This window comes from Geospiza fortis, unplaced genomic scaffold, assembly GCF_000277835.1.
Source record: "Geospiza fortis unplaced genomic scaffold, GeoFor_1.0 scaffold471, whole genome shotgun sequence".
Lineage (NCBI taxonomy): Eukaryota > Metazoa > Chordata > Aves > Passeriformes > Thraupidae > Geospiza > Geospiza fortis.
In genome coordinates, this window is record NW_005054443.1 from 1,463,315 (window position 1) to 1,488,419 (window position 25,105).

At 37.1% G+C, this 25,105-nt stretch overlaps 1 protein-coding gene across 1 annotated transcript in view; it reads left to right on the forward strand.

Moving 5' to 3' along the window:
* Nucleotides 1-25,105, forward strand: part of PTPRM (protein tyrosine phosphatase receptor type M) — a 341,545-nt gene that overhangs the window by 231,015 nt on the left and 85,425 nt on the right. The window contains exons 15-19 of the mRNA XM_031062267.1: nucleotides 16,303-16,454; nucleotides 18,986-19,060; nucleotides 19,288-19,314; nucleotides 23,040-23,051; nucleotides 23,812-23,999. Coding sequence (XP_030918127.1) covers nucleotides 16,303-16,454; nucleotides 18,986-19,060; nucleotides 19,288-19,314; nucleotides 23,040-23,051; nucleotides 23,812-23,999 — 454 coding nt within the window. The remainder of the gene's footprint in view (nucleotides 1-16,302; nucleotides 16,455-18,985; nucleotides 19,061-19,287; nucleotides 19,315-23,039; nucleotides 23,052-23,811; nucleotides 24,000-25,105) is intronic.

Here is a 25,105-nt window from a genome sequence, read left to right on the forward strand (position 1 = left end):
GAATGCAGCACTCTTCTCCATCTTCTGTGGAAAGAATAACACTGCTGTCAGCCTACTGCTAACTTCCTTCCAAGATCCATATTACTGATCAGTGAAGTGGTTTTTGTCTCTCCCCTTACCATACATATTTCACACAGGGTGATGTAAGTTTTAATTAGCAAAACTCCATTAAATATTTAAAACTCCTCAGGTGAAAGGAGTGATATTAGCAAAGTGAAAAAATATCTTGAGAGTCTTTTATTGTGTAGGAACACAAACTTCATAGATCCTAGTGGAAAAAAATAAAGAATTGGCAGATACAAATTCAGGCTGGAACTGCAGAGGGCCGGTAAATTGTCCTTGTCAGAATCAAGCCACAATATTAATAAATTGCTATCTGTAGGTCTTTTGACATGCAAAACATAATTTACTAAGTTATACAGACATTTCTGTCTGCTTCTGACAGAGTAAGTTTTTATTTTCAGTTTTCCATGCACATGGCAATAATTCATAAACTTTACCTAATTTCTGAAATCAGCTGTCATAGTAGAAAAAATACTGGTTTACTGCCATTTTAAATTCTACCCAGACTTATGTCCAAGTGTCCAATCTAGATACCTGTGTATCTTCTTCAGCCTGCATTTCTTAGTCTGCATTTTGGGAAAGCTCTTATTTATCTAGCTTCTTGCTAACCATAACTTCTTATCTAAATTCAGCTAGAGTCTCCTCACCTGGAATTCACCTATGCCAAAACACTACTGCAATGCCACTGCCCACTCTTACTTTTATTTTTAGTGTTGCAGTGTTTTAAAGGAGGGCACTGTTTAAACAGTGAACATGTGTCCCTAATGAATTGCACAGATGTCCACTCACCTGTTTTCAAGTTGCTTATTTCCTTGCTGTTGAAGAAACTATCACAGTACTATTTTTTATCCAGTGTTTGTAAGCTTAAAGATGACTAATGACTGTTAAAAATTACCCCCTGATGGAGGGTAATGTCATTCCATGCAGTGACTTGCATGAAACCACATTACCCTCGGTCGGGGGGTAATTTTTAATTACTATAATGCTCTTGCTAGTACCCACGGTGCAGCACTGAGGTCATCTTTTCACTGAGAGGATTCCATTACTTAGTTTTTACTAAGTGACTGAGTTTAATGGATGTACAAGAGATCCTGCTTTTACATTTGGCCTCAAACAAGTAAAAGTTAGCAAGTGGAAGCCTGGTAGCCTCTTGAAAGAGCACACCTTTCTTCAAGGGCAGGAGTGGAATGTGCTCTTCTGAATTCCTTGTTCACATAATTGTCTACTGAAGTTGGCTTTAAGGGGTCTTGTAATTTCCCTCCCTTTTAACAAGTTGTCTAGATAGGCTAGGAAATGTCAATCTGTTGAAAAAATTTGTTTGACATCTGATCCTAAGGTACTTAGAATCACACAGTATGTTAAAGAGAAACTGCTGTGATGTATTTTATGAATGTGGGAAACTTGCCATTGTGTATTCATATTTCTTTAGGTCTGGAAAATCACAACACTACAGATATTTTCACGTACTTTTGTATTGTTACATAGCCATATATTCTATTATGGCTTACTTACCCTGCTTTGTTAGAAAATATACCAAAATATACTTGTGCCAAAACATGAAAAGAACCTGTTCCACAGTAAATGCTATACTATTTTTGGGATATAACACACACTGCTTTTTTGTTTTTATTGCAAAGAAAGATTTGGGTAGTGCTCCAGGAGGATAAAATATCCACATATTCCCAAATATTATTGACTGGTAGTATTGCCTTGCAATTTAATCTGCTAACCTCTCTCTCCCTCTAGTTTCTGCTAATGGGGCTCCTCCCCAGACCTGTCTCTTGACCTAACCTACAGTTTATTACAGGCACTAAGCTACTCCCTCTCAAGTACCCTCTCCCAAACCATGAAGAGCTTTAACAGAGAATTCTGTTCTATATTATTCAGTAAAATCCCAGAAAGGATATTATTAACCATTACATTCTTCAGTGGTGCAGAATCATTTTGATTGAACTCTTCTAAGTTTTCCTAAGGAGGTATGCTTTGTTTGTTAACAAATTATGATGAGATTTTTTTTTTTTTTTTTTTTTTTTTTTTTAATAAGGAACAAGCAGTTTGCTTTGCAACTGTCACAGTTTGTATCCTTTCTCTGTAAATGATGAGTTGGAGAGTTAATTTTAGCACTAACACATTATAGTTTGGAAACCTCACCACTGTCTGTTATTGTAAAGGAATAGTTTGTTATTTTCAACACAAAAGCCTGTTAGTTCTGTTTCTGGCCTCAGGGCTACCTCCCTTCAGACAGTTCTCTGTATCTATAAATCTCACTGTACTTACTGTATTACATCACTACTGTAAACTGCAATATTTCAGTATATTTGAAGTACTGGACAGTGTATTGTAAAAACAGCAGCTATCATTACTCTTAAAACTGCAAATTCTAACTGACTGATGTTTTTCATGATATAGTAGTTTTTTTAGTTGTTTGAGGTTGTTGCCTTTTGAAGAACAGCACAGTACCTAGCAGCTCTCTTTTTTTACATACATTATTTTTTGTGATGGATGATTTCATCAGGGGAAGGGCTATGACTGTTTGCTGCTTTGACTCTGCTCAAAGGAGCATTACCGTGCAAGCTCTGTTTAGAAGTTTCAGGTTTTTCCAAGGATAAAAGATGTTGTTCTGTCTTTGAAAGTGTATTTTCATAGAATTAAGAATTAGATTTGAGTACAAGGCATTCATTTTTCCTTTGTGTTTCTGTGACAGAGGTATAGACTTAAAGGTAGTGCGGTTCCATGCAAAATTTGATTCTTCAGTCTTTGGATTATCATTCTGCTTGTGGGTGGCAAAGCTCTGAGTGAAAATCCTGTATTATGTGCAATCATTAATTAAAATTCTTTTCAAATGTTAAAGTTATTGTGGCTGGAAAACCGATTGTATTTTTCAGATGAAATTGTATTAGAAAGATTTAGAGCAGCTTTCCTTGACACCTTTCTTACATCTTTTAATTAAGAAAGCCTTTGGTGTTAATAGGTTCAAGTTTGCCAGAATTCAAAATGAAGGTATCTAAATATTTGAAATGTTCTTACCTAAAACCACTGTGGTATGCAGCTGTATCAGCTGCCCTTTCCAGCATGCTGTAAAGAGCCCCTAAAGTCAATTAATCAGCCTTCCTCGCCATACAGGCCTCACATTAAAATCTTCCTTATAAGCCACTGAATATTGCACAAAAGGCCCCAGCACACATAGCTGCTAAAAGGGAAGTAGGGGCTGGACAACTTCATTAGCATTTTATACAGGGGACAGATGACAGTTTCTCCCAGAAGTCACGTTCTGCAGCATAGGATAAAATTGGATTGAGCATGCAGCTGCATCTTAGGCTGACCAAACAGTGTCAGCCACACAAGGTCTCAGCTGGAACGCTTCCTCCTCTGGTTGTGCCTTTGGATTAGCAGCAGTCCATCTACCACCACGCTCCCACTGCCAATTAAATGATATACCCATGGCTTGGGAGAGCACTGAATGGTTTACAAGCTACGTGGTGCTTTAGTGCCTTCCTTCCCACAGTGAGCAGGGAGCACTGGTGCATTAGTGCACTTCCAAAACACTCCAGGTGTATCCTCATGCATACCAGAAGTTCTTCTACCTGCCCTAAGAGGATGGCCCAATTTCAGCAGCCCCTTAGGAGAAATTACTTTTTTTCTTACATGACTGAATATTGCCTATTCTGAGCTTTTAGTCAGCGACTTCTGTTCAGACAGATTACTTGTGGAAGCAAAGGAAGATAGACTCCTAAAAGACTGATTAAAACTCTGTGCATTGGATATTTTGAACTGCTGAGGTATAGTGAATATTACAGAAGTCTTGAAGGAGGGAATTGCTTGAAAAAGTGAAAGGCACATGATAGAGTGTAGGTAGTGCAGAAAAAGTTACGTGCAAGTTTGTGAATGCTTAGTTCCAGCACTAACAAATATATTCTACAGGCTGCTGCTTGTATTAGGATACAAAGAGGCAAAAATTATCTATTCAAGTGAAGGCTGTGGATCAAAAGTCAGTGAGGAAATCTGTCTTTCACAGAGGGCATTATATTCAGGAACTGAAGAAGTACCTGCCACACAGGAGCTAGGTCAGGATGCTTATCTGTTTACCACAACATCTGGACTAATACAACAGAATTTTTCATCAGCAGAAAGCCTTTTGTTCTTTTGTATCCCACTGCTGGGGATCAGCAAAGCAGTAAATGAATTGTATTAGGTTAAGCCTGTGAAAACCTTTCCTTTTGATTCTGCAGTGCACCTCTACATATATTTAATTATGTGTTTACATATCAACATGCATTTTTATAATAGTTACAATATATACAATACATTTACGTATACCTAAATAGAAAATATGCTAAAGAACCCTTTAAAATATGCTAAACATCCCTTTTAAGGGATGTTTCAGAGAACTTTAAATTATTTATTTTGATGACATTTTATGTCCTTATACTGGTAAAGCCAAATGAAGAATGGTTTGAGTTGGAAGGGATGTTAAATATCTCTAGGTCAAAACCCCATGCCATGGTCAGGGATACCTTCCAGTAGATCAGGCTGCTTGAAGCCTCATCCAGCCTGGCCTCACAGGACCATGCCTGTCACAAGCCTGCTTTTTTTAATCTATATCCAGCAGACAATTTGCGCTCAAATGCCTGAGTTTCTGGCTAGTGAGAGAGACATCTGTATACTGACCTAAATACCTTAAAGGAAAAACTTCTCCTGTGTTTAAAATTGTCACAGTTCCTATTGCTTTCTATAAACTTGAACCTATGCAAGCACAGAACTAACTTCTTAGATGCTGTAGAGATCCAGGGATATGCTTTCTCCACTGGGACTTGCAAGACAAATTTTCTAACCCCATAGTGCAAGTAACAAGATATTTCACACTAGCAGACACCTGTTCCATACCCACATCAGCCTCAGGTAGTGATGCACTGTGGGACTGGGGATTTTCTCTTTGTGTAAGGAAATGCTTATGTGGCAGATAGACTTCTAAAGAAAGACATTTGTCTGGCCATGCTTAAGGACTTTGAGAATATCATGGCAAACCTCATGGACGGAGGCTAATGCATCTTAACAGACACATCTGTCATACATCTCTGTAATTCCTCATATTCCTCATGCTTCCAACACCTCAGAAAATATGGTAAAAATTTGGTATGGGCAAAACCATCCCAAAATAAATTTGCATTAGTGTAACACTGCCTCATGTTTTGGTTTGTGAAAGCGGAGGGATTCTGGGCACCCACAGTGCATACTATGCCTGGGAGTTTGAGGCTCTACTTAAACCTGACAGCTATGGGATAAGAAGGTGTTTTCTTTCATCATTAGCCAGCCTTTTCTAAAATGGTAATTAGTTTCAGGAAGAGAATCTCAAAATCTGTCATGGATGTGTTCCTGTGAAAAGCTTTCATGTTCATGTTGTCTGGCACTACACATCACACAACTACCTCCTCCTGAGTAGGTCCCAGTGTCATCTCTTTAGTTTTCTAATTCAGATCATAGGATAATATGATGGGGGCAAAGAGGAAAAAGAAAAGCTGTTGAGACAAAGGGGAACTGCAATGTCAAATGCAAAATATATGTTTTACGATATGTTATAAACAGAGTATTCTTCTACCTTGTGCAGTATCTTTAATACGCATCTGTACGCTAATATGGAGGAACATTTTCGATTTTGAAACAAGATCAGGTACGTATATTAATTTGCATACAAAAGAACCCAGGTAGTCCTGTTTAAATGTAGAGCTGGAGTGGTTTAGCCTGGAGAAAAGGAGGCTCAGGGGAGACCTTGTCATTCTCTACAAACCCCTGCAGGGGTTCAGCCTCTTCTCCCAGGCAACAGCACAAGAGGACACAGCCTCAAGCTGTGCCAGGGGAGGTTCAGGTTCATCAGGAAGAATTTCTTCACTGAAAGGGTGGTGGAGCATTGAAATGGCTGCTCAGGAAAGGGGTGGAGTCACCATCCTGGGAAGTGTTCAAGAAACAGCAGGATGTAGCATTTAGTGCTGTGTTTTAATTGACAGGGTGGTGGTCAGTCAAAGCTTGGACTTGATGGTCTTGGAGGTCATTTCCAACCTTAATGATTCTGTGACTCTAAATAAAATGGCATATATGGTAAAAAAAGAGAAAGTATGGGTTCTGTGTAAATTTTCATTTCATGTTCTTCAAACAGGGTTAGGTAAGAGCATGAAGTTTCTTTCTGTGGGGGGGAAAGTATTCTCAGGCAAAAGGGAAGGTCAGGTGTGTAATTTTCCTGTGACCATACATTTCAGAAAAGGATTTCTTCAAAGACTTCAAATGCATAATTTCAGTCAACTTGAAATACTGTCATAGAAGCCTGTAGTGTAATGCCATTTTACATTTATGTACAATTAATGTAGCAGAAATTAGTACAAATAAAACATAATAGAAAATTGAACATTTCATTTTCATTTAAATAAGAACACATTATTAATACCATTTTAGAGAATCAAAACATAATTTGTCTTTTTTCATGGAAAATTTTTACATTCTCATTATGCAGTTCAATGTGAATATAACTAGCTCTCTAATGAAAAGGATTTATTGGTAAAAATATTTGCACAAGCTTCAGTCCTTATGTTAGAAAGGTGGATAAGTGCAAGTGGCAGAAAATGATGCTGAAAGAATGAAATAATTAACTAAAAGGAATTTATATCTATCATCCTATTTAATTATTTGAGTATTTGTAATTTTGCTAGTATTATTCTGTATTGGTTCTGACTGCATCTTACATGTAGGACTATTCAAAGAAAAGGCTCAATTGAGGATTGTGTTCAAACCTGTAATGGTTTAAATCCCTGTGTTTTCCTTTTTATGAAAAAGCCCTATTACTAGAACACTTAATGGGAATTCTCGAATAATTTGGATCCAAAGGGAACTTTAGAGGTCATCTTTTCTAACCTCCTGTTCAAATCAGGCTTAGAACAAATCAAGTTGCTCAGGACATTGTCCAGCAGGGTATGAGTATTTCCAAAGATAGAGATCCCATCTTTCTGAGCACCTGCTCCCCTGTTTCACTCTTGCAATGGTGACAAAAACTTTACTAAGCTCTAACAGGACTTTCCTAAATTGCAACTCATGTCCAGTGTGTCTTCACCTTGTTCCTGGAGTCTAGTTCTGTCTCTGTATGCTCCCATTAGATTGTTAAAATAGCACTAAAATCCCCTGTGAGCTTTTTATTCTCCAGGCTGAGCTAGCACATCTCTCTGTCTCTCCTTGTCCAGGAGAGAAATGTCCTTTGTCCACTGAGAGAAATCCAGGCTAAATTCCCTGCTCAGTCACATAACATTTAAAAGTCCATTTCCTTTTCTGTCAAAAAGGCCTTCAAATGTTGCAGCTGGGCTGCTGGGTTCTTCTCTCTGCTCATAAAGGGTTTGCCATACTTTGGCCTCCTCCATTCTAAGTGGCACCCTAATCCTCATCCTGCAAATAATTCTACATGGCTGCTCTAATCACTTAAGTAAATAAGTCTTTCGTGAAATGAACAGATTCATCAGCATTTGCGTTGTAATTAATTTGTAGGAAAATAACAAGTTTTAATATTCTGTATGTTTTTCTTATACACCCCTATAATTCAGGAGGACCTATAGGTCAGTTAAACATTGTGTTCACTATTTTCTTTTTTAATTTGAGGATCATAAGAGGCAAACCACAAATAAAAACTCATATTGCAAAATTTTTAAATCTTGTAAAAAATTGAGGGAATTTGTGACTTTTCATTTTTCCTTCCTTAGTTTAGCTGAGAAGAAAGGGACAATTTATTGCCCAGTTCATTACTTACAGTATTCAAGATTGTGGTCAAGATTAGATAGTAGTAAATTATGGGAAATATTGCTGCTTACATCTCATTACTGTTTTATTCTCTTGGGGAGGCAGAAGGTTGTTGGATTTTTTTAAAATTGTGTTAGTGCATTTTTTGAAGACTAAGGCCAGTGACTAACTTGAGCCAAAAATAGTGCAGCCAGCAGCTTTGCAGAGGAGTTCAGCCAGAGCTTCTCCAATTGCCTTTTAGTGCCATAGCCTAGAGCCTTCCCTGAAGAACTTATCAATCACACTAGAATGCATCGAGGTCTTCTTGGGTGGAGATGCAAGAACTAAACTGTAACCACAAATTTAACTTTCTCTGAGAGCTAAGACAAGAATCAGCCCATTTCAAATAAATGTTGTAATGTTAATCTGGTGCACGAAGGCATAGCTCCATTTTTTGCAGTCAGTCAGTCACCAGTGTTCCTCCTCTGCATCAGCAAGGTCTCTCAGTGCAGTGCTTCCTTTGACCTGAGGTGTTCCTGGGTTTGATGCTATAACCCTCACTTGCAGAAACTCAGATAACCTGATGTGGAGTTCATACAAAGCAGAAACTGAGAAACAAGTAAGCAGTTTTTGTAATGTCACTGTAGGCAAATCTCAAAGCATGTGCTGGATACTTGAATTCAAGAAAGAACACTTAGGAGCAAAAGTAGATGAGCTGTGTGTCTCTGACTGCAGCTGTACCTTACTTTTCCATCATCTTTTCCTTCTCCTTTGCCATTCATTTCCATATTCTCAGGCACTGTTTCTCAACTTAATGCCATACTTTCTCTGTGAGCTACATACAAGTGATACTGGGATCTTTCCAAATAATTCTTCTTTTTGGCTCTGATCTCTTGTGGTGTCAATGAACCAATCTACTAGTAATAAAAAAGTGCAAAAAGACCACTGAAGTTCTTACATGCAGTGAGTAAAAAGCCAAGTGAAGAAAGAACTACAGGAATCAGAAGTGGTTTTGTTTATTCTAATAAAAAACCATTTTTGTTACCCTCCACCATACTGTAAAACATTTGCACTCTTTTTGCACTCAATTCCCTTAGCTCTGTAAGTCAAAGGAATCCTTCCCCCCACCCCTTTACTTCTATTCTTTTCTACTTCTCTCTTTACAGTCAGTCCTGGTAGTGTTGTAATGTCTTCTTGGTCTGAAAGTTCATCCGGTATCTCTGTGGCCAAAAAATGACAGCCGCAGTGAATGAAACGGATGAAAATTAAATTCCATGGTATCAAGAACATTGTTTCTAGAATTTGAGCATCATCACAGCATTTTCTTAAAGTTTGTTCTGTTTATCAGAGAATGCAAGAGCATGATGAAAATAAAATTAATAATGTTAGCATTTGCTTTGAAGCAAGGAGCTGATAATTAGAACAAAGAGAAGGCACCTAAAAGAAATTATAATAAACCACCTCTTTGTATGTGAGGTAAAAAGGCTTATGCACCCTTGGCTATATTAAAATATTTGCGTAATCTTGAAATCAATCTTCCTATGTCAATGCAAAATAGATGTTAAACTTCTTAGGACAAAGAATAATTTTATCATCTAATACAGGATTGCATACTAAGAGATCACAAGCAAGGAACTACAAGAACTACACAATTCAGTGTTATCCTCCCACCTTTTGCTTTTTATAATTCTCCTAACAATTATTTTTCCTGAGGTTCTTCTCTAGAAATGCTAGTCCTTTAAGTGGGGACAGCTTGTAAAGTATTTTATTAAGTGTTCCCTAGTTCTTGCTGTGAAGTGTAGTGCCTTTAAAAATATTTCTCCAAACCTTATTTCTTGTCTGATAGAATACTGACAGAACACAGTTTAATGTCACTGTGAAATTGCAGTCTTGAGCACATTGCATTTCAATATAAGACATATAAATGTTAAATTGAATAACAGAAGTTCAGGTGACTTTACTATCACTAATGCCATACTGTTTCTATTTCATTTCCTTATTTCATTTCAATTGCTTCATATTTGTGGCTCAGTCCATTTGGGGGAGATAGAAAGGGTTCTGTGCAGAGTGTTGCTGTATTGATAAGAGATGTAAAGTAGACTAAAATACTAATTACTGGTAGTTACAGTTATTTAATAACACCTAAGGAAAGTTACCCTTTTGGTTGAATTGGATTTGTTATTCAGGTTCTGAAAACTTGTTTTCTGTAAGGACTTTTTAACAATAAAAAGCAACATAAAGAGTACAAATGAGGCATTGGGGATTCAAAGTATCCCCAAATAAAGAAAAAAAAATCTAAAAATAGAAAGTAGCATTTTGAATTTTCTAATGCAGATTAGAATAATACCCGGTGTTACCAAATGTGTACCAGCTCACATACATGTAATTCTCACAATGATATATGACGTGTGGGTTTTTCTCTGCCTTAGAGAACCAATTGTTGAAGACAGGAAAGCAATCACAGTTATTGAGAAGAATTGTTTTGTTGTTCAAGAAAAAATAATTTCAACATAAGTTGGAAAAATGTATAAATAATAAACAAGGAACAAGTCTGTTATCTTTGCACTTTTTTACCCACTTCCTGTGGAGAGCTTTTATCACATTGCATCTTCATGCTGAATGTTGCTGAATCAGTTATGCTTATTAAATTATTTCAGCTTGAAGCAGATTTCCCAAAATTAGCTATGAGTTTTCTTTAGCATATCGTAGGCAGCCAAAATAGAGGGCAAAGTAATTAATTGAATTTATATACAAAAACAACAACTGCTACTACTACCACTAGTACTAATAATAATAATAATAATAATAACAACAACAATGTTGATTAACACAGCTGGTATTGTAAGTAGACTAAAAAAATCAGAAAAAGTCAGTAATTCTGAGTGTTAGAGAAGCAAATAATGTATTCAAGTCCTATTTCCTGCATTATCTTTTGAAGGGATTGTTAATACAATAAAAAATTGTGGAATCAAATTTTGCAAAAAAATTCCACATCATGTCTGTGATAGTGGCCAGTGACAGACCTTCAGCTGAACACAGAAGCAGAGTAAAGGAAAGGTAATGCATTTACTGTTCTCCACTCAGGCCTTAATCAGATTTTCTTTTACCAATGCTAACTTTCGATATCTCATGAGTCCTAGTGCTGATGTGTTACAATATTTTCATAGAATATCCTGAATTGAAAGGGACCCACAAGGATCATGGAGTCCAACTCCTGGCCCTGCATGGGACACCCCAAGAGTCACACCATGTGCCTGAGAGCATTGTCCAAACACTTCTTGAACTCTGTCTGGCTTGGTGCTGTGACCACTTCCCTGGGGAACCTGTTCCAGTGCCCAGCCACCCACTGGAAGAACCTTTTCCTGATGTCCTCCCCAGACCTCCCTGGCACAGCTTCAGGCCATTCCCTTGGGTGCTATCACTGGTCAGCACAGAGCAGAGATCAGTGCCTGCCCCTCCTCTTCCCCTCATGAGGAAGTTGCAGAACCCAATGAGGTCTGTCCTCAGTCTCTCCTTCTCCAGGCTGAACAGACCAGGTGACCTCAGGCATTCCTCATACAGCTTCCCCTCAAGGCCCTTCATCATCTTTGTTATCCTCCTTTGGACACTTTCTAATAGCTTAATGTCTTTTTATATTGTGGTGCCCAAAAATGCACATGGCACTCAAAGCAGGGCAGAGCAGAGCATTTTCTGGGTTTTGTGAAAATATTTACTTTTATATTTTAAAAAATCTATATACTCTCTGCTTCTTGTTCTTTCATTGTTGAGAAATACAAATTCTTTATTAATCTCTTAGTTTTCTTCATGTTTATTTTATACTTTTATCATTTTCTAAGTTCAACTGCCTCCTTTTTAAACTAGAGACTCGTTATCATCTATGGAAGGATTACTGCTCTTCTGGTAGGATCTGGCCCTTTGATCTTCCTATCACCTCTCTGTATATGTTCTCTACTTTGTGAAAATCTTTTTTGGATAGGCATGTGTCAGAACTGCATGCAGTGTTCAAAATGTGGAAGCTCCATAGATCTATACAGTTGTTTAATCACATTTTCCAATTTGTTCACTATCCCTTACATAGTCATTTCTGACTTCTTTTTGCCTTTTTGACTATACATAGTGCTAAACTTCTTGTCCTCAAAGAATCAATGACTATCAGATTTCTTTCTTCTGTATTTTATGAAGTCATTTAGATGCAATATTGTGTGTGTATAATTATGATTATTTTTCCCATATGCATGCCTTTGTATCTTTCAACATTGAATTTCGCCCTGAGTGAATATCCAATCATTCTGCTTTATGAGATAAATTTGTAACTTTTTAACCCTTTCTCTAATTATTACTACAATTTAAAATTTGTGTTTTGTTGAAAAAGATTCTGGGCATTTTCTAGATCAGTGTGTATATGGTAAATAGTGCAAATAACAACATGCACTTATGTAGGATAGCCACTAGTAATGTGAAAAAATGAGCACGTAACCCTACCCTTGGTATCACATCTTTCTAACCAGCTGCTAAAGCATTTTACTAAAAGAGCGTTCTTACTGTTGTTTCCTTTAGAGATTTGGTGAGCAAACTGTTAAAAGGCTTTTGCAACTGTAAGTGCTCTCCGCTACTGGGTTACATGAAAGCTCCAATCCTTTCTTCATCTGAACCATTTCTGTGATTTGTCCACAAGCAGAGAAGTAAAATTTAAAACAAAGCATATGTAAGAAGCAGCTATTTTGTCTTGAGTTACATCAGTGCACTGATTAAAATAAAAAAAAAATTGGCCCAATTCCTTAAGCAGCACAATTACAAATTTCATCTCACTTTGTTTATTAATATCTTGGTGATGGTAGTGTGTTGCTAGAGCTGTGGAAAGTGCCAGCATCTTGTTTCTCCTTTCATTGCCTGGTGAGCAGGGAGGCATACTGAAAGGAGAGGGCCACTCAGTGTGTAATAGGGAAGCAGAAAGTTTTTGTTAGATTCAAATTAATATGCTTTTCTCATTGTTCCTAAGTTAAAATGGAAGGCACGTTTTTGGCAGGGCCTGAGTTCATTTCAACCGCAGTCACCATTTTAAAAAAAAAAATTATTTTCACATTGTTACATTTCTCTATGGCAGTGTTCCATTGTGCCTCATCCTTTGTGCCCAGTGCTTTTTAAACAGGAAGAGAAAAGGCAAGCTAGGTCCAAAAGAGTTTGGTATTTAAGTCAAGACAGGACAGAGAAAAGGGATGCAGGAAAATAGGAGGAAAATGCGCTAGACAGAGGCTGACAATGTAGTAGCAACTTAGCAGTTATTGAAATTGGTTTCTGGGAGAGTTTCAGGGAGAAGTCACTGGGAAGGAGGATGTTGAGAGAGATCCTGAGTTAGGCTTTACAGAGTGGGCCTTTCCACAAGGAGGCACTGTAGAGGAGAAGATGCATCATTGGAGAGTTTCGTCATGGTGGATAAAATGGGGACAGATTATCATGAGCTCTTTAGCTTATTACTTTCCTGGACTGTCTTTATTAATATTTGTAACAGAACAGAGTAAATGATACACAAAATCCTGCACAGTTTTGCAGGGGAAGTCTATATTTTGTCTGCTTTGCATTTTAATAGATTTTAACCATTGCACCAGTTCACTTATTTCTGTTTCTTGTGTGTAGAAATTCTAACAGTTCTTAGCTGGTCTTGAGATTTTTCTGAATATCAGGCTTCTCTTTCTTGGGGCTGATATAGTACATTCTCTTTCCTCATATAGTAGCAGTAACACTATTTGTATGATAAGCTGATCTTTTTGCTTTACCTACAAAAATAATTTCATCCTAGGTAATCATCCTGGGAGTTTCCATCTGCTTTATGTTTTCCCTTTGATTGTAGATCTCTTTTCCTTTAAGAAGGATGAAACATCAGATAGTAGCTATGAAGAGTCTTTTCCATGAGTGAGGATGATCAAATATTTAAACCTTTTTCTTCCCCCCCAAAATTTACTTCAAATAAAAGAGTAAGAGTGGTGGTGGAGATGTGAGGTGCCACGGTTTTACGAGTTTCTTAAATCTTGTATAGCTAGACCCTCTTGGGGATTGAGAGATCCAAGGAGTGGATGAAATGCAGAGACTGCAGCACTGCAACACTTTCAGCAAAATCTGAAAACTGCAGATTCTAGAAACGTTATATTCAGCTAAAGTTTACTTGACTGAGTCCAGTGGGTGTTTTTGTTCACAGTACAGAAGTCTGGCTGGTATTGCTCTCTTCCTGTAAGTTGTTTCAGATTTGGACTTTTCCCACAAGACCTATTTCCAGAATTAGATTCAGATTGAGAAGTACTGTACAGTTGTTACTGTCTTAAAAAATAAATCTGCTTTAGCTTGATCATGGGACCCAGGGATTGGAAGGAGAGTCATGCATGACTGCCATCTAAATGTACTGCCATCTAAGGCTGAAAGAGGAAAAAAATATTCATTTCATGTTACCACTTTGATAAGCCTGTCCTTACAAAGGACTTCCATTAAGTTATTCATGTATTAGGTGATAAGTCTCAGATTCTACTTTGAATAATATATTAGTTATTCGTTACAATTAGATATGAAGGAGGGGAGACATTGAAGGATGCAAAGATCTAAGAGTTTTGTTTTACTTATGGTACTCGAATGAAATTTCACTGTCTCTGATATGAAAGAGTTCAGACCATGCTCCCTTGTGCATTTATGCACTGTGGAGTAATAAAGAACCAGTTTTATTATAAAGTCTGCAGAGTAAGCGAAGGCTCAAGCAAACCGAGGTGACTCCTGAGCTGGGATGGGCAAAGGCATGACGCTGCTCCTTGCTGCAGCTGCTGCAGCAGGTGTTTAAGACAGTGTACTTCATTCCCTTCCAGTCATGGGGACATGCCCTTGGGAACGGGGTGGTGGTCTGTCAGCTTATTCAGGGCCAAATGTGACCCTTTATACTTTTCTGTCCAGTGACCCAATACCATGCCTGCACTTACTCTTCCTGCTTTTATTGTTAGCAAGCCTTTCGTTTCAAAGACATTTTGAGCTTTATTCATGGATTAAGGTACTGCTGAGCTTGGTACTACATTGGTACAGAACACATCAACAGCTCCTGCCCAAATGGCTTCTCATCTAGGTGAAAGGTAGGGGATAATGGGTGGATAGATGGAGAGCATGAGGAGGCTGAGGCAGTAGTGATTTGAAGTGGAAGAGTGAGATCAGTTGGGAGAGTTACAGAAAGCCCCTCCTGTGTAGCATGAGAGGAGACAAATGTTTGAAAATCTAGGGGAGGCTGGTGTAAAATTTTGTCTTAGGTGGGAACCATCTTTTCATACTGAATCAGACTTAACAAACAGAAGGCTTTGAAAGTTAGTACAAGTTGGTTGTGCTTGATACATTCGACCTCTAGAAGGAACCTAGGTGAGATAATAAGCTCCTGTAACTTCTAGTTGAAGATATGTAAAAGATCGTTCTGGCAGATGAATATGAACTGGCTCATTGTGTTTTCCACAGAGGAAAAGTCATTAAATTAACAGACAGGACAAGTAAAGTCTGTAGAGCAGTTGTGCGTTTTTTAAACCCATGCCTTGAAGATACGCTACAGAAGGAATCTGGAAAATTGAAATTAAGGCTCAAGACAAGACCTTGGAGAAAGGCTTGGTCTCAGACAGAGTCATGGGCCAGGGAAACAAGCCAAATAGTCATGGAATCTGCTATCATCAGGATCACAAATGCCTCATAGAGGCTGAAGGAAAAATCAAGAGTTTTGGACATGTTGTTTTGTGATATAGCTAAGCATAAATCAGGGAGAGACAGTGAGACTTTAGACTGCAGCAGACAGATCTGGAAAAAAAAACAGGTATTGGCATCCAAGGCAATTCTGTAGTTTAATGAATCGCTATTGTAGTATCAGATTTAAGATCTTGTCTCTGACGGGCCACACCTGCTGAGAAGCAATAAACTCATGTGACCAATTCTCCTGAAATCAGGAATGACAGAAAATAGTCTTTAGGAATACAAGTCAATTTGAAATGTCTGTTGAGTGTGCAGTGTGTATTCAGAGCTCCAACACAGACTATACAATATTATATAAACTAGATTCTTGTTTTACACAGGGTGTCAATAAAACCTCTCCAGACTCTTCTATGCACATGAACATTGGTACTGATTTGTCAGTTCCACTGAAATCTGTCTTTTCATTTTCATTTATATGTTTAATCAGATGTAGCCTCTGATACTGTAGTTCACATCACTTCATATCCAAGTAGTCCCCTTTAATTCAGTGGTGGTCCCCAGCGATTAAAGTGATGTTGACCATGTGTCAGTGGACTGGCAACTATCCCTTGATTATCAGACTGAAAGAGATGAGAGTAAAATAAATTTAAAGCTCCAGAAATGCAGAAAAAAATTTAAATGTTAATTAATAATATAGTCACAAACTACAGTACTGATGTAAACAACATGAAAACTATGTCTTCTCACTGAGAGTTGTTTTTCTCCTTTTTTTTTCCTCATCATTCATTTCTTAAGAAAATTGGCTAAGAAGCGGAAAGAGACATTGAGTAGTACTCGGCAGGAAATGACAGTGATGGTGAATTCAATGGATAAAAGCTACACTGAGCAAGGCACCAACTGTGATGAAGCTTTCTCTTTCATGGACACGCACAATCTAAATGGGAGATGTAAGTTTTTTCTTTTCTTTCCTTTTCTTTTTCTTTTTTTTTTTTGAAGGTGAAAGAAAGGTGCAAATGGTTTTTAAAATATTCCTCATTACTCAGTCATGGAAAATCCGTGGGACCGAGAGGTTCCCACTGTGCAGCACATTACAGTGTCTATTCAAATGAGCAAGACAGTCAGACATCAAGTATAGACTTCTTTAAAAATAATAAGGATAATTGAGCTTTTTTCCGTCCATCCTTTTCTTCTGCAGAAGAGCGGTGACATTACTGAAACAGTAGTTTTACCTTTCTCCGGTCTCCATTATGTTGAAAATTTTATATCTCTCATGCTGTCCCAAGTCCTTCAAATTCCCTTGTTCACTTTTTTTTTGACAGTACAAATTTATTTTTGAATGTAATAACTTAATAATGATAATCTGATTGTCCTATTATTTGCAATTCTAGATGATGCTCTTTCTGTTGCTTGTGCAAAGGAAGAATCAGTGGATTTATCTGTTCTGCGATTTCATAAGAGATTCTCTAATATCCTGGGCCTTCTTGGATCTACCCTGAAAATAAATAAGATTTGGGTTATAAAATTTCTTGTATTAGAATTTTAGTCAAGGTCTCACTCCTGTCAGAGGGTTGGCACTAAGCAGAAACCATGAAAAAATAATGTTTTTTTATAATTGTTTAAAATAATTACTAGGTTCAAAAAGTTGTTTTTTAATTTTGGTTCTTAAGGAACCTCAGGGATTTTGTATGCCAGTGGTTTTTTTAACATTTTCATAATTTGTCAAAGATCAAATTTTTTTCAAGTACTAACAGTATGCAAGACCCAACTCCCACTCTTTAATAATATGCTTAAGAATTTATCTTTGATGAGCTCAATTGTACAAACACTCTGTGAGGTTTATACAGTGAGACTTTTCTCAGCAGCATTAGGCTCAGAATTTGCAATGTTAATTTGCATTTGAGTTACTTTTTAAATTGGTTTGAAATAGATCTTTCAAATCAGACCTGCCTTTCTGGTGAGAATATACCCCTGCAGTTAATGAGATTGCTTATTTCTGTGAAGAGATCAAGAGGTTTTTACTTCGTCTTCCATCATCATGGTATAAGTTTTCCAGTGGTGCTGCCGAATGGCCATAACTACAAATGAAACTGCAATGAGTTCCTGGGACTAAATCCTCCTTATGTTGAACCACCTCAAACCTCTTTGAAATTATTGCCATAACAAGTTTTTTATACTGCTCAAGGGCTAGAACCTCTAATTAGACTTCCCGCAAGAAACATGGTCACCAGAAGGTGCGCGCTGACGGTCTTCAGGAATAATCTTTGTGTAAGACCTTGTACACAAGAGGTTTAGAGCATTCCTACTTCCTATGAAAGTTCATAACCCTGCCTGCATTCTCTACCTAGCAAGTTTTATTACCTGCAGCAGCCCTGACTTCCACTAATCTCTGAATCCATACCCAGAAGAAGTATCACTGTTCTGACTGTCAAGGAAATGTAAGCTCCTCATTCTGGAGGAATCAAAGGGGCATGGCCTCAGATATAATAATTTCTATGATAAAGGATAAACATCAGCATTATTTAAACCAGTTTTGAGTTATTCCCATATTAACAAGGGCTAGTAACTGTTTGCCCTGGAAGATCAACTGGAAAAAAGATGGATGAAAGCCAGCAGGAGCAATCTCACTCCTCATCCAGCAGATCCTGTCTTCCTCAACTCTGTTTCGTTTCATACATTCCTGTTAGTCTGTTTACAGGTATCCAGAATATGCTTACATTCCCTGGTCAGACTGAATTTGAGATTTTTTAGACAAGCAACTAAGGCAGAATTTGCAAGGAGCTTTGCTTAAAAGCCTCTAATGACTCCTTAGCTGAACATCCTGCAAAATGTTGTGATTAACTCCTGTTAAATGTATCTGTGTTTACAATGGTAATTTGCATGATATTTGTATACTAGGGGCAAACTGAACTTAATTTGTCCCCATTGGTCCTTCCCATTGGTTTTACAAATGGTTCAATGATTAAATACCTGTGTGAGCATTGGTCTCTCTATCACTCCCTGAAAACCGCCTTTAAACAAAGAGTAATATGCAGGGTCTATTAGAATCTGTATGCACACTATCCACCTGTCTAAACCAATCAAATAAAAAAAGGAGAGGAAAAAATAAACTACAGTAGAATGTTTGCATAAGATATTTACAGTGTTATAAGGAAAACTTATTAATGATCAAAGCTTCTGTCAAAAACACCTCTTGTTGTTGTGATGTGTTGTTTCAAGCATCAGTATTCAGTCTAATCTAGTGATTTAGGAAATACATTTCCCATCAGGAATCAAAATGCTTTCTCCAACGACACGTCTTTTTAGAGAATTGATCAAATTCAGTGAGGTATTTCATTCACCAGACTTGCCTGGTTTTCCCTAGGTCCTGATTCCAGTGCAAGAAACAGAGCAGGATGAATTCTAAGTCAAGTCAATGCCATCTGCCTAAGTAGCTGCATATCATATCTCTGTCTCTAACCAGCTTTGTTTCTCTTTGCAGCTGTATCTTCACCATCTTCATTTACAATGAAAACTAACACACTGAGCACAACAGTGCCTAATTCTTATTACCCAGGTAACCAGTTTTTTTCTTGTTTTCCGCCTTCTGTAGACCTTTCCATAATAAAAGCATACATATTTATGTAATTATACTTCTTGCCATCAACATTTAATGTATATATAAGAAAAATACCATTTGCTAACAGAAGCTTTCTGAAAGAAAACTCGGGAACATGTATCAATCATTTACTGTTCTCTCTCTTTTTACCTTTCCTGCATTGACCTGCTTATGATGTATGACAGATCCATTTGTGCCAACTGCAATTTTAGGTGAGAACATTTCCCTTTATCAAAGTTTATTGCTGAAGTAATTTCAGAAGTTGCAGTTCTTGGGGAGCAGACAACAGTATGCAAAATGCTGGAGCTTTCTGCTAAAGGGAGGGTGATAAACTTGGCGACACTGAGGTGCTAAGGGCAGTTATCAGGTTTGATTACTACTGTCATAGTGCAAGTCAGGGGAGAAAAGACAGAAATAATTTTAAGAAGTGGATTTACAAGGAAATGTTTATGCATGTATTTGGAGTGACACAAAAGAATTTGATTATCACAGCAATTGAAATAGTTTTCCTCATTTTTTTTCTGTTTTTTCTCAGAAGTGAAGATGTCACTTCTTAAAAATAACTTTTTTTCCTAGTTAAACTGCTCAGAATACAGAAAATCAGACAAAATACAATTCAGGCTGTCTACCAGCTATCGTGTCTTCTGACAATTCTGCAGAGTTTCTGATGTGCTTGTCAAAAAGTGAAGTTTCAGAGAGGAGATGGTATTTTGAACAGCAAAATCATAACATGACGCTTAGAGTATGTATTTTATTATGCATCAGGTGTCACGGGGGGAAATAAAACAGTAAAACTGTAGCTTTAAAACATACAGTTAAAATTTAAAGCATTTCCACTTGGAATTTAGGAAAATCTGTTATTGTCCAATGTCAAAAAGAGAGGTTTCTGCACAGTGATAAGTAGTAAGCATGAGGTGCTATTGCATTTTCAATGCTTAACTCTAACCCCTTCATGGCTTGTATTCATTTACACCTCCTTCCTGTGCTAACTTTAAACTAAACAGGGGCAGTTTTTTAATAGTAATTCAAAACAAAACAGTGCACTGTAGCAGGAAGTCAAACTCCTTAAGTGTTAAGCCTATTCATTTACTTGTGTTTCAGTCTGTATTTTCACAACAAATATTTTCCTTTCTCCTCTTTTTTCTTCCAATCACTGTAAAAAATTTAAGACCCCTTATCTGATTCCTGCCCTTGAACTGTAAATTGAATAGGCTTACATAGACATAGAGTGAAGCATATAAGAAGTAAAAGTTTAGGAAGTGATCTTTAAAATTTGTTATTGTGAAAGAATATTTAGTGCGGTGCACTTCAGTGTGATAACTTTGAGAAGGAACTTTGCTGGTTTTATACATTATGTAAATCTGGAAGAAGGGGATGGTAGTGACTGTAACAATGTAATAATCTGCATGCAAATGAAATTTGCAGTGCCTTTTAACTGCCTGAGATGTTAGATTTTTTTTGTGTGCTTTAGCATTCATTCAGCGCTTCATGCAGTAGATGTTCTTTCTGACCTTGCGGGTGGGCAAGGAGAAAAGTACTATTATCAGGAGAAAAACTTTGAGATTTCCTATCTGTATTATTTAGTTAATGCTTTCTTCAGTTATTTTTGTGATCCTTTTCTATATAATAACAATGGTAAAATTATTTGTTAGCTTTTTTCCCCCTAAGAAATAATCTCTAAGTAAGTAGTTCAGCTGTCAGGCAAATACACTGGGAAGAATAAATTCTCTGATTTTACTAAGTCTGTAAAATCTTTTAATTAGTTAGGTATGTATTTTATGGCCTACTACAGCAAACCTGTGCTTACTCATCTCAGAAAATATTTCAGTTATTTCACTGCATGAAATAAATATTTTTTTAACCTTACATGTTAAAAATTTAGTACCATTTTATGAACGGTGTTCCATTCAGATTAGATCTCTCTCCCAATATGTGTTTATGACTCTCTGTACAGAAATAGTGTTGTATCTGAGGTAAATCAAATTAACTGTGCTTGAGCTGGTAGGGGAATACAGCTGTTAACAAAGTATGTAGGTTTTTAATTACAAGTAATACCTGCTCTTGCTGTCTTCCACCGTCCATAGAAGTTGTGTTAAACTGCAGGACCAAGCCTGTAGCTAGAACTAAATGATCTTCTCAGTGTGACCTCCTGGGAAAGGTACAAATCTGGTGAATGGTTGAGTTCAGCTTTCAAAATCTGATAGAAAAGCCACAACACACTCACTGTTTCCAAATATATTATTTAATAAATGTTGTATAGCTCTACAGGAATGGGTAAGTGTACGGTAGGACAACTGCAGCTGTAGGAATACTTAAGCCAGGCAAACTTACCATTGCCCATGGACACTGCATCTGGAGGAGCTCACCCTTTGAAAAACTCACAGCCTGAAAAGCTCATGCTGCAGTGTTCAGAGACAAAATAAAAAACTGTAGTATGTGGCTCCTATTGTACTGTATAAGCCAAGGATTAAAACCATTTTATTTTAAAATGCTTAAATGATAACTCCTTCTGTATTAAGGCAGCTATAAGAGATAAAGAAATGGAGAGAGGAAAATTGGTCTAAAACTAGGGAGCTTGCAGGAAAGAGATTCATAATTATTAAAATGATGCTTGCATAGTGCAAGACTTTGATAGCTTTGCCTTCATCTTAGGTACTAACAGTCTGTGTTGCAAAAATTTTGCAGTTTGCAAAAAAAAAAAACCAAAAAAAACACCCTCACGTTTTCTAACCTGTTTATAAAATTGAAATAAGCAACCCAAAAAATCATTATCAACTTTCTACCTTTTTTTTGTCTTTTGTGTCTTAGCCACCTTGTAGTTTTCAGGTGCCATTTCAGCAGCAACATACTGTACCTACACTTGTATACCACGCTTCATGCCATGCATCCCAAGGTGCTTTTCAGTACAATTTTATACCACATCAGACAAAAGTTGTAAAATTTTATGATTTAAAGATTAATCCCTTTCCTCTGCATTAGATCAGATTAGCAGACTGACAGGAGAAGGAGTGAAATGGCCATACTCATAACCATACATTTTTCTCTGCTATTTTTGGTTTAGGTGTCAATGCACAGTTCATGTTGACTGTATGCTTAGTGAGGACCAGATTTCATTTGTTTTAGTGGGAATTGAGAGGGCCTCAAACCATCTTTTGTTGAGCTTTCTGGCTTTAATGTCAATTTTCAATGGTACAGCTAAGACCAGAATCTCACCTTTAACAAGATGTTTTCATATTTCTGGTGTGTACGCAAGAATCTGGGACCTTTTCATACGGAGTATTTGTGGAACTTCTTGCTATAATATATCTAACTTATGAATGTGGAAATATTATTTTAAGGCTTCCCTTTCATATGGCTTATTTTTAAAAGTAATTTTTTTATAAATACCTTATTTTATAAATATGATACAAATTTAGGTTTGTTTTTTTTTTCCAATATTCACTCAGGGAGGAATAGTTCGAATAAATCAAAGCACCCTATTAACTATATTGGTTAAAATTAAAAAACCCCAAGATACATAAAATTATTATTTGAGTAAACAGATAAAATATTTGTGATGATTCTTGGACCTTAGAATTTCAGGTGGGTTTTTTCTCTTGTCAAGTCTGAATAAATTTTTAGAATTCCATCTTTACAGGAAGCAAGTCATATTGCTTCCTTAGGTAGAGTGCACTTTCACATCTATTTATTTCTAAGTAGAGGTTTTGATCTCAGTTCCATCTATGTGAATTGACTCAGAGTATGATATCTTGGTTTTAGTAAATCTAATTTCTACTGTGAAACTGAGATCAGAATCTGACTCATTTAGGGAATCATTCTGTAAAGACTAAATTAAAAACATAAAATTACCTGTAATTATTAATGTAGTACTGTTGCTTATGCCCTGTTTCCTTTTTCTCCTCCTCTTTTTTTCTCCTGATATGTATCTTCTTAAAAGTGCCAATCAATGGTAAGTTGCCCATTTGCCCCATGGAAGAGATGTGGAGGGTTGGGAGAAGTTTGTGTCTCATAAAAATTTTAACCAGCCCACGGGGGTCTCCTGTTTGTTGGCTTGCATGTCAGTTGACATATAACATTCCATGCCTAATGTGGTGGCTCATGATACACTGTGGTCCTAAAGCATGTTCAGCAGTCAGTCAAGACCTTTTTCCTTACCAGATGATCCTTTGCATTTGTCCTCTTGTAGTTTGTCTCCAAGTGTCATTTTCAGATCTACATTTCCATTGCAGTCCTAGCTTGATGAACCCATAAGCCATTTTGTGCATCTTTTTATTTTGCTCACTCCAAACATTTGCTCTAAATTTGCAGTGTAAAATACAGCACTTCAGTAGTTTATGAAAAATACAAGTCCAGTTTCATTCCATGGGACTTGTTGAAGTTTCAGAATGAAACTTCCATACAGTTTAAAATGAAATGCCTGTTTTAAAATTTGTTTGCAATCAGCTAGCAACATTTAAAACAATATTAGAGTTTGGACTGCTCTGCAATGCTTCCATTGTAGAACTATGGACTTTGCCTCATTCCAATCAGTCTTGCGATTTCCGTGTGTATACTGCTCATGGATTTACTGTTCTTCTGGTGTAGCCTTCACAGACAGAACCAATGCTGATGGTGTCAGATTTCTGCCATTCCTCTAGAAAACGTAATAGTTTCTATTTCTTCTAATAAGTGAAAACGAGCCAGCACGTGATGAGATGCTCTTTTTCTAGATGAAACCCACACGATGGGCAGTGACACAAGCAGCCTGGTCCAATCCCATACCTATAAGAAGCGAGATCCAGTGGATGTGCCCTACCAGACTGGACAGCTCCATCCAGCCATCCGTGTAGCTGACTTGCTGCAGCACATCACCCAGATGAAGTGTGCAGAAGGTTACGGATTTAAAGAGGAGTATGAAGTAAGTGTCAGGTCTAAGGATCTGATCATTATGTCTTCTGGATCACTGGTTGTATGTGTCTGATGCTGAGATTTTCCCAGTGTGCATATTGCTTGCGTTTTACAAGGGGTGGTGTTTTTTTAGAACTTCACGCGTTGTCATGCCAACTTCACGTTATAAAAATTGCTTCAATATGTAATTGTTTAAGCTGGTGTTTCTATTATTAGATTTCCAAAACCCATGCTTCAGGCCACTTCCAAAGTCACTGATGACATTTTTTCCCCTGGAACATAGAAAACAATTCATTCTCAGGAGGACCTAATCACTTGTCAACTTTCGTTTCTGTGGCTGACTTAAACAAGTTTGTTCCTGTGAGGTTTTTTTATGCCACTGTTACTTAAAAGTGATGGAATTGAAAATTCTTGTGTTTGGAAAAGATTTGCTCATCAGCCAAAACCTTTTATACCAGCATTAAGCCTAGAGGAAAACTACAATTAATTTATTAAAAAAAACATAAAATCAAGACCGTAAAATGGAATTTATAGTGCAACCAATGACATGGCTTTTTTAACTACAGTGGATCAAATGATTCTGCTGAGAAACAATTTCCAGGAAAATCACTTAATTTTCAGCCTACCAAGCTGATGAATGGCATCCCATTACAGACAGTAGGTGTAGTCATGACTAATGCCAGTAGATGCAATACATCAGGGTGCAGTTTGTTAATAGTGGCAGGGAAGGACGACTTAAAATATTGAAGCTGGAACTGAAAAACTCCTCTTTATATATGGAAATTGTTATAATCACAATGAACTGTAACTAGCCATATATTTGAGGGTTTTTTCCTTTGAGCTACTGCAGTAATGTTGTTTTTTCTCCATATGCAGTGAATGACTGCCCAATATATTCTAGCACTGCAAAGGTTGCAAATCTCTTTGTTTACATTTCTGTCAGAGTGATACTGTCCTCTTTATAAATTTGAACTAGACAACAAAATAATTTCTTCCTTATGTATTACCAGAAGGATAAATGTCCAAATGAAAAGGAAGGAATAGTTTGACAGGGGATTTGTTTTGAATGAAGTCTCATAGATGGTTTTTGTTCTAACAAGACAGCAGGATTATATA